Here is a 10420-nt window from a genome sequence, read left to right on the forward strand (position 1 = left end):
CAGTTTACCTGCTCATCGGGCTCCTGCTGTAGCTAACTCATCATTTGTCCTTTAACTCGCATTTTAACAACAGATCTGCCATTTTATCTGCACAACATTTTCAAAATTATAACCTCGTGTCTCAGAGTGAAAACTAGTCCATGCATGTGTTACTTCTAGGACAGATTATAGTAATTCCTTATCATGCTGCCCTAATAGAAAGAAAAGAGAGAGGGCACAGAGTCAAAGGAAGGCCAGTAAAAAAATTACGGTTTATTCACATATCATATATTGATTAGCAATTTATTCCATTAGTAAAACATGTAAACATTACTGCATGTTATAAAAATCCCGCATATATGGGAGTTAGAGCCATAGTTGATTCGTACACATTAACCCTGGTTAGGTTTTGAAGGTACAATATGCTAATAGAAACCTGGAGAGCCTAATCATGAATCAGACAGGAAGAATATTTAATCAACAAAAGCAGAAACAGGACGAGTAAGAACACTGACCACAAACATGTGCACGTTAAAGCTGCTGATTGTTTAAAAATGATCTGAAACCTTCCCAAATTGACTGAAGCTATTAGTGAGGCCTGTTATTGTGATTTGGTGCTTTGTGAATGAAATTGAATTGAACTGAACAGCAGAATTGAATGAAAGAACCGCTGTGACTTTATGACCAAAATGTTTGTGTAGTGTGTCAAAGAGATATTATCTCAAGTTAAAAACAGCTGTACTGTAATATCAGTTTGAATAAAAATTGGTGCAGTGATACGACCACTGGTAGGGGAAGTTTTAGTTACATTTTTTTTCTTTGTAGTTCATTGCCTCTATAGTAATGATAGAAATGATTGTTATGTTAACCTGACTCATGTCAAGAAAACTGCAAAATCTTTGAGTTGTTCACTGATTTTGTTAAAAAAAAAAAAAGAGCCGTCTGTTCTCTCCTATAATTGTCGCTGACTGATTATTTGCTGACAGACTGGATCTCCACCTCTCCATTCCAGCCAGATGCTGATAAACTCATCTGCACATCAGCATGACAGTCACCAGGCCCAGCAGGATGGTGACGGGCACCAGGAGGAGAGCCACGTACAGGAGCCACGGCTCTGGGTACACCTCTGGAATTAAGATGCACAAAACCACTGGCATGGAGTTTAATCTGAGTATTAATAACACATCAGTACAGTGCTGGAGTCCTTAAATCTCCTAAATGACAAACTCACCTGGAACAGCTGGTGAACATGTTCTGGTCACATTTTTTTCAGCTTCTCCAACTTCTGCAACCAATGAGGAAAGAACAAGTCTTCAAAGGAACATACTCACATTACTGTGTTTTAAAATGACTTAAACCTCTCAAAATTAACTAAAGCATAAAGATGCCAACAGAAGAAGAAAAAACTCTCATGTCCAAAACATCTGAATCGTCTTGGAGAGATGACGACTGAAGCTGAACGAGAGCCAGGCTGTACTTTTGTGTAATATCAATGTTTACCACCAGATGGCTGAGCAAGTCAACCAGGCAAATCATTAAGATTAGCATACTAAACCATACTTGTGGTTACTTCCTGTTTATTTTTGAGGTAAGTTCTCTGATGCCTTATTGTGGTTTTCACTTCCTGTCTTCTCTCATTGTCCAGCCAGGCATGTCTGCCCCTCCAGTGTTCTCCTAACCTGTGATGTAAGGTACATTTTAAAGGACAATTGCAAAAATCAGCTTTAGCTTCAGTGTTGGTTTGATTAAAGCATGTACTGGTCTGGGCAAAAGGGGAGAAAAGAAAAAAAAAGTTGCTAAATTTACCAAAAGAAAAAAATTGTGAGAAAAACCCATCGAGTTTACCAAAAAATGTCAAATGTATTTGTTTTCTCTATTCCCTGAGGGCAGGGACTGCCTACAAAGTGCAGCACCCCCAAAAAAAATCTCCCCCCAAATTTTGTTTTTGTCTTTTTTAAGCTTTAATAAATGGTGTGAAGTCTAAAATGCAGACACACAACTGCCTTTCCCCCCAAAACCATTTTTAGCTCAACTTTAAAGGCGTGGAAGTGAACAGGGTAATGTGTGTAAAGAAAAGCACCCACAGGAAGTAATAGTAAATTCAGCTTTGTTCTTAATTCCTGTTACTACCAATAAACTGTGAACCTTAATTTTTACTTTACAAACTCTGCAGAGTGTCTGGGATTCCTCTCAGGAGGGAGATGATTACCAGGCAGGTTGCTGTGGAAGACGCTCTTTATAATCAGCTCATCCTTCAGGTGGAGCTGGCACTCATATTTCCCAGGCCACCGCAGAGGTACGGTCTCAGAGAGAGTTACATATGGCAGAGCAGCGCCGGTGTCTCCTGGAGCTGAGGTAACATTTTGGAGTCTGTCCCCATTGTGGAAAATGTACAAAGCAAATCCAGCATCCTGCGTCACGTTGACCTCACAGCGAAGCAGGCAGTGACTGTGTTTGGTGACGTTAAAGACCACGGTGTCTGAAACAAGAGCACACAGCTGTAAAGCACACACACGTGTAGCAGCGCTGCTGCTGTGTTTACATTTCATGAAACTCATTTCCTCTGAGTCACTGAAACTTTGGAACATGAATACCAAACTAAATCACTAAGTTCTCATCAGGGGATTTCAAACAGTATATATAAGCTGTATTGTTTTGTTTTGTTTGTTTTTTTGACATTTTGGTTTCAGATTTATTTCCTCTTTCATTTGAATCTCTTTCCATATGTAAATAATGGCCTTTCCCATGCTTTTCTTGTGGTTTCTTGTGTGAACCTCCACTAGCTAAAGCTCACAATGGCCTGTAAATCCCATCATTAACCATCAAGAGTCAGTCACACAAACTCAGTATGAACTGTATCAGTCATCATTAATTCTGCCCACATTGTGTCACCAGGCAGGTACAGAGGACACAAAGCTTAAAACCCATCCATCCATTTAATTTAATTAATTAATTAATTAATTAAGTGCATGTCTTTGGAATGTGGCAGGAAACCCACGCAAGCACGGGAGAACATGCAAACTCAGATGGTATTCTAACTGTGAGGCAGCAGTGCTAACCACTGCGCCACCGTGCTGCCCAAACAAACAAAAACCTACAATACCTCGTAAGGCTTTTGTTTGCAGACTTTTTATTGGCTGCTTCTGTCATTGGGTTACTGCGTGTCAGGGATCAGACTCACCTTTACGCAGAGCAGAGTGTTTGATTTTTGAATAATCTCAGTTGAAACTGTCCAGAAGAGCAATACATTTATTTCAAAAATCAATATCTCACAACTTCTGAGAAAATAAAAATCTTTTGTGTTTTTTCTGATTTAACAGATTCTGGTACAGACAGTCTGCTGTGTGTCGTCTCGAGGATCAGTTGAACTGACTTGGCTTCAGGATGTAATATGATGCAATGAAAGCAGCATCTCCCAGGGTTTCAAGCCTGAACCAGATTAAAACTGGACTGAACGAAGCAGGTGGACAGTGCTGCTTGTGTGTTTTTAATGGGCCAAGTTTGAACAAATGAGGAGATGTAACAAAGCTGTTAATGAAATACAGCAACATTACTGAAACACACGTACTTACTGGCATCCAGCATCCAGAAACTTACAATTTACAGTAACCATTTTACAGTCTCTTTGGGATTTTCCCCACATGCAAAGGGCTGTAAGTGGGACAATTTCCTTTGATCTATAAACTGGAATTCTGTCTTTCATTGGGATTTTTTAAAATCAGCCATATTTGTAAGTGGGTTTCTGTTTTCTGTGTGAGCTGCTCAGAGCTGCCACTGTGATATCAAAGGCAGGAAATCAAACCAAATGTTTTTCAGTTTTGGCGGCACACAGCTATGTAGTTCTGCAGAGGAGATGGCACACACGCACATTACCCTGCCACACAGGCCTTTCCATACTGAAACAGAGCTTAAATCTAATCTGAACCTGAACCTGACTTTAAACCACCTCTCTTTAACTCAAACCCTGGAAAAGAAGAGTCATTAGATGTGAAGTGTGACTAATTGTGGTCTCAATGTAAAGCAATATGCTAGAAACTAAAAATTTGCAGCCTCATGTTTACCATAAAGCACCAGTGAAGTTGCGTTGCCTTTCTTCCTGAAGCTTCCACCCCTGTGTGTTTGCAGAGAGAGCTTGCATCTGAACTTCCCACTGTCAGCCCACTCCACATTTGTCAGAATTATTGACTTGTTTGAGGAGGTCCTGTTATTGTCCAGAAGGTTTACACGGCTATCATTCCCGAGCTGTGAGGGGATCAGTGGTGTGAAATCATCACCCTCCTTATTTAATTTCCACCAGTAGAGGACAGGCTGGGACATCAGCTTCTCATCTTCCAGCTGGAGCTCACAGGGCATGATAACATCACGACCCAGAGCAGCAGAAAGCACGGGAGGCTGGTGAACTGTGACCAGTGAGACAGCACCTGAAAGGCAGCCAATAAAGATGAACTGTCAAAAACAACAGTGAGAACAAGAAACTTTATTTGCATAGCACCTTTAAAAACAGAGTTTACAGCGTGCTCTGAAGAACAGGGAGTTATGATATCTTGTCCAGTCCTAGTCTGACATATAAATGCTTTTCTCCCTCTTAAAATTGTGTTTCAGTGGTTGTTAATGCACCCACAGCAGCACTGAAACAAAACAAAGATCACAGTGTGTGGTTATTTGAGGTTGTGGTTATTAATGGGGTATTTTACAAACCAATGTGCAGCCTGATAGGAGGAACCACTTCTATTTTATGGTCATGGGAAAACCAGACCACAGGCTGCTAAAAAAAAAAAAAAAAACATCTGACCACTAGAAAAATACCTCTGTGTTTGGTAAACATGTGCAGCTGAAATTCACAGGATTTACAGTCACTAAAATCTCTGACTCATGGGGGTATGTTGTATAACTCTTTGTTTTCAGTTACTGGATACAAAGTAAATTTAGAATAAGGAACGGTCAGCTTTAAATGCAGCCAGAGGCAAAAGTTTCAGTGCAGGGACTTTCCACATTTTAATGAAAGAGTCTCGGTTTAGTGAGCCAGGATAGGATTGAGGATTACATGGTCACAGCATGGTTTAACATGGTGAGTTAGGATGGCTTGCCATCATTTATGGAGCAATGAATTCTGATTTGTTTTTCTTCTAATGTGTTGTGAAATTCAGCTCTGCCTGTGCCTCCTGCATCTCCCTGTTAGTTTACAGTTTTCCCTCCAAGGTGCCGAGCACAGCCACTGAGACTGAGCCACTGTATTTGCCACTGAGAGCCTATTTGAGCTTTTACTGTCACTTCCATTTAGGTAGCCAAACCTAATTTGGTTAGATTTGGTTGTTGTATACTGTTAGGACCCATATGCAGGACACAAGCAGAAGGCTTTAGTAGCAGGCCATTTATTGAGGAGGATGCAGAAGGTGAAACACTAGCAAAACTGAATCCAAACAGCAAGCAAAACTAATACAAGGTGTTTATGAAAATCAACTTAAAAGTGAAACAGGAAATAAACAAGAGAACTTCCACAGACATGAATATGAAAACATGTCAGAGACAAGGAAAACACAAACTGCTACTAATGAATGCATGATATCACAAAAACTGAAACTTACATTATAGCAGAAAAATACAGAAACATAAACCAGAATCCAAAACAGAAAAACATAAAATCCTAGAACCAAATCCAGGTACGCTACAAACATCATGGTTTGGGTTAAAACATGCCCTTTAACAGTAACCCTGTTAGTGGTTGTAGCGACTCCAAAGGCCTAAGTCGCTTGAGAGGAAATACTGCGCACTGTCTATTTGTATGATGCGCTGCCTTCACTCCTAACAAAGTACGCTGAGCCCACGATGAGTTTGTGTCATGCTTTTTGATCCACCGCCAAGCACGAATCTAAATAAGAATCAGCCGCGAGACTGGCAGACAAACAGTACATACGAGCGTTCTTGCTTCATGCATTACTTTGCCTTGAGTTACGCTGCATTGTGGTCAACAAAAATTACGGCCACCCAGCTAACCTCTCTCCTCCATTCCACCTAAAGCAGGTGAGTGTGACACCCCTTTTACCCTGTCAGCTGTTACACCCACACCCATGTGATCCATACATCAATACGTCACCATGACTGCTGGCATGATATCAAAACACAACTTGAGACAAAGTGTATCTGGCACCTACAGTGGTTACTGTTGTTATTTTTCAGTTCAATTCCATTTTATTTATATAGCACCAATTCATAACAACACTTCCCTTGGGTCAATTTATATTGCAAGGACAAGAACCTACAGTATTAGAAAGAAACCCCAACAATCACACGACCCCCTGTGAGCAAGCAGTTGGTGACAGTGGGAAGGAAAAACTCCCTTTCAACAGGAAGAAACCTCCAGCAGATCCAGGCTCAGGGAGGGGCAGTCATCTGCTGGGACCGGTGGGGAGTGAGGGGAGAGTGACAGGACACAAGGCAAACTCTACCAGAGAGAGCCAAAGTTTAATAATTGCTAATGATTAAATACAGTAGTGGTCTGTAAACACAAAATTACACTATGTGTATAAATTCGCCATGTAACCAGTTTTGACACAGCAAAAGGCTCCTAACTGGCAGCCGGAGGATGAGAACAGGCTGATCTGACCAGAGGATGCTGTTACATCATCAACAGTCTTTGCTGATAAGAATGTTTACTCTGTAATGATGGTGAGAAGAATTGAATTTGCAAAATGCTGCTTTAGTCTCATTCTGTGTGATTTAATAACACATAAACTGTAAATGACGAGCACCGTCATCGGCCAGCTGGTCACACTCTGAGAACTCCTGATAAACAAGAAATGACATAGAGGGGTTTTTTAACTTTGGAAAATCAAAGTCACTATATTACTTGTATGTTGGCTTCAGTTTTCACTTCCCCAATACAAGTATAGTATAACCCAGCATTTCCCAACGGCACTTCCCAACAGCTGGTGGTGTTAATACAGCCAAAAATCATATAAAACTAGAAGCACTCAGAGAGCGCAAACCTCCGCCAAGGCCATAGGGTCACTGACGCTGTAATACGTGTATCTAAATACTGTGAAATAATCTTTCATCTTTCCCAGACAACAATAACCCCCTATCCCGCAATAGTGAAGAATCCTTAAAAAAATTCCTGGATCCAGATCGTGATCCGGATCACCGCCAAAATTTAATCACTTCTTCCTCTTGTCATTTCCAACCACTCCACAAAATTTCATCAATGTGGCATTTTATGTTGTCTTTGTTTGCATCTTAACATGTTTTGAGTTTGCTGCTACCTTGGCTAGGTGTCCCTTGTCAAAGAGATTTGATCCCAGTGGCATTTCCTGGTTAAAAGCAGGTAAATAAATCAATAAATCAAATACAGCCATTGACTTTGTCTTGTTACATTAGACGTTAGATTAGAAAAAATTGAATGATTACCATGTGAATGTATTCCTGCATGTTTGCTAACAACTGACAGAACTTTAGGTTACTTGCGTTACCCCGGTTCTCAGAGTAGCATGAGTGAGATGTCTCACTATGGGATGGCGCATCCCATAGTGAGACATTGAAACGAATGCTAGGAATGAGAACTCTGAGATACACTGACTGCTTTAGGAGGTGGTTCAGTTCAGTTCATTCACCCGCCCTTCTGTACGTACTAGCAGCCTCAGTCAGTTGTCATGGGATTACCATACATTAGACTGGAGTTTCAGTATCATTATTCATAACAGTTTCATTTTACAATTTGTAGCTTGAGGCACCCAAACTTCAAAAAACAACAAGAGCAGACAATAAAACTAAGTGAGTAACTGAGCAACACATTTATATTTTTGCTGTTTGTTTGGGTTTAGTTTGTCAGACAAAACTTTTTGTTCATGCCTGGGTGCATGACACTCAGACAGCACTCTTTAATGTACCTGTACTCTTACATGTTTTAACTGCATGGCACCTGCAGAGATTTTACATGTGCTTATTCAAACTGAGGTCACCTCAGTAGTCTGTGGTACCTTCTAGCTAACTGTTGGGTGGAGCAATATCTTTGAGAGAGACTAAAAATGATAACATTCAAACCACGTGTGAGCAACAAGATGAATAGAAACCACTGGGACAGAATCTAATCTGGATCCAAATAAATAGATGTGCAAATAAACTTCTGGAGTCAGTGACATCTGCTGGTGCTCTTCAGAGAGGAAACGGGTAATTAAGGTGAAATTTCAGTAGTTCTTTAAAAGGTATTTCTTAAAACCCCTTCTGAAAGAAATCCAGAGGAAGCAAACTAAGAAGTCAATCACTACAAGTATATGAATAAATTAAAAAAACAAAACTGGGTTTGGAGGAAAGTTAGTTCTGCCTCTTGCTGCAGAGGGAAAACAAGACTCCTTTTCATATTAGAAGTCATTCCAAAGTCCACAATTAGTCCAGATTCTCCTGTTTATTCATGAAGAGCTAAGACATCTCCATTCACGACAGACTTTTAATGTGAAGGGTCATATTTCAGGTTGCTTCTTAAATGCACTGACAGCACAGAAGCCACTGAAATTTCAGATTGCCAGAAACAAAATCAAAAAATACACTATGTATTTGAATAGAAAATTTAGCATCCTCATCACAAAAATAACACAAAATTAAGAAACAAATCTACCTGAGGCCATAAAGAAGAGAAGCGTCCATGATGCCCGTCCCCATTTCATCAAATTTAAGCAATAATGCTGCTCACGCCAAACACTGTTTGACATGCTTCCTGACTGAAACCACAGGATAAATACAATTTCCTCGTGTGTGTGTGCGCTCATTTTATATACACCGTGGGGGCTGTCACTTCCTCCCATCATAAAGAAGCATTAATCAGAGAGGAATGTGCAGAGAGTGAGAGCAGAGACAGGATGTGCATGTGGGGTATAAAACAAAAGGAGCTACAAGAGTTTTGTAGTATATAATTGTTGCCTAATGTGTTGATAAAATCATCTCCAGCCAAGGTCTCAGCCTAATTTATTCAGTTGGTGCTGGTGGATGCCTCAGAGCTGTGAGCCTGGTGTGTCTGTGCTGCAGCTCCTCGCTCAGTCTTCACCCCTGACTGTTTAAAGCTCAGCCCCACGTGTTTCAGGTGCTCAGAGTGCTGCTATTGTGATGAAACAGACCTGAACTTGATGTGGGGGGAGGAAGGGGGGATGGATACAGGGATGCGTAAAAAGTGACTTTTTACAGTGAGCCAATGGGTTTTTGGCGTTTCCTGTTTTTAGGCACATTTCTGCACGAAGATCGGTAAAAGAAGGGGAAAAAAAGTCCCCGGCGTGTTTTTACTTGGCAGTGCACACAGACAGTGACTTTTTTTACTTCTGTTATTTTTGTTTTTGCTGCATTATTATGTTTAGCGTCTGCTTGAGATTCTCTGAAATGTGTGTGTGTGTGTGTGTGTGTGTGTGTGTGTGTGTGTGTGTGTGTGTGTGTGTGTGTGTGTGTGTGTGTGTGTCAAACTGAATGTGTGGGGTATGACTCTGTGCTCAATCATTATTATTATTATTTTATTTATTGTAAAGGTTTATCACAGAAAATAAGCTGAAGCCATCGAGTTTCAGGTAGAAAACATTTTTCTTGTAAAATTGTGAAGTGGGTCAAATCTGACCAATCTAGAATACAAATGGTCCTCACACATGCACGGCTGAGGCACAGCTATAGCCTCCATGTGTCTCACACATATATATACCAAGTCAGTTGAACCCTCAATGGAAACAACAGAGGCGTGTCTCACTGTGCTTGCAGAGGTGTGAAGACCACTTGCTCTGCAAAAGGAAATACTTGATAATCTTCTTTATTACCAGTCACACAATGTCTCACACACCCACCCGAGGTTAAGAAAGACGTTGTATTCATTCTTTAGAAAAACAAACAAAAAAAATGTCAGTTGTTTCCAAACTGTTTCTCCAGTACACACTGGCCTACAGATGTGTTTCTCACAGGTCTCAGAGCAGATACCACCTCAGGGACTGTATATAAAAGATCAACAGTGCCTCCTTTGTGAAGCCAACTTTTAAACCTTCAGCATTACTGAAGTTATCTGAGAAATGATACTGCTTAATTGTACTAACAGACCATCAGAGTAAACTTTGTCCCAGTTTTGATGACTGAATGTGTCTAACCCTGCAGTCAGGAGTTTGTGATAACTGGCAGTGAGTCTTTCACATCACTGTGGATGAAATGAAATGAAATGCTGTGTTAGTTTATGCAGATGTAACGGGATTCAAAGCTTCCAGAAAATCCAGCTTTTGTCTCGTCAGTCCTCAGAACATTTTCCCTAAAGTTTTGGGGCTCATCAGGATGTTTGTTGGTAAATGTGAGACGAGTCTTTGTGTTCTTGTTGCTCAGCAGTGCTTTTATCCTTGGAGCTCTCCCATGGAGGCCATTTTTGCCCAGTCTCTTTCTTATTGTTGAATCATGAACTCTGACCTTTACTGAGGCAAATGGTTCACTGGAGTCC

At 40.6% G+C, this 10420-nt stretch overlaps 1 protein-coding gene across 1 annotated transcript; it reads right to left on the minus strand.

Annotated features, from left to right (window-relative positions):
• Positions 1-232: 232 nt before the first annotated feature.
• LOC115794643 (uncharacterized) lies at positions 233-8694 on the minus strand. Its single transcript, XM_030750259.1, has 5 exons — positions 8588-8694; positions 4041-4400; positions 2189-2458; positions 1211-1264; positions 233-1105 (listed from the first exon to the last, which is right to left on the minus strand). The coding sequence occupies exons 1-5, from the start codon at positions 8679-8681 to the stop codon at positions 1008-1010; spliced, it is 876 nt and encodes a 291-aa protein (XP_030606119.1). The 5' UTR covers positions 8682-8694; the 3' UTR covers positions 233-1007.
• Between the last annotated feature and the right edge of the window lie 1726 nt (positions 8695-10420).

Source organism: Archocentrus centrarchus, chromosome 16, assembly GCF_007364275.1.
Source record: "Archocentrus centrarchus isolate MPI-CPG fArcCen1 chromosome 16, fArcCen1, whole genome shotgun sequence".
Taxonomy (NCBI): domain Eukaryota; kingdom Metazoa; phylum Chordata; class Actinopteri; order Cichliformes; family Cichlidae; genus Archocentrus; species Archocentrus centrarchus.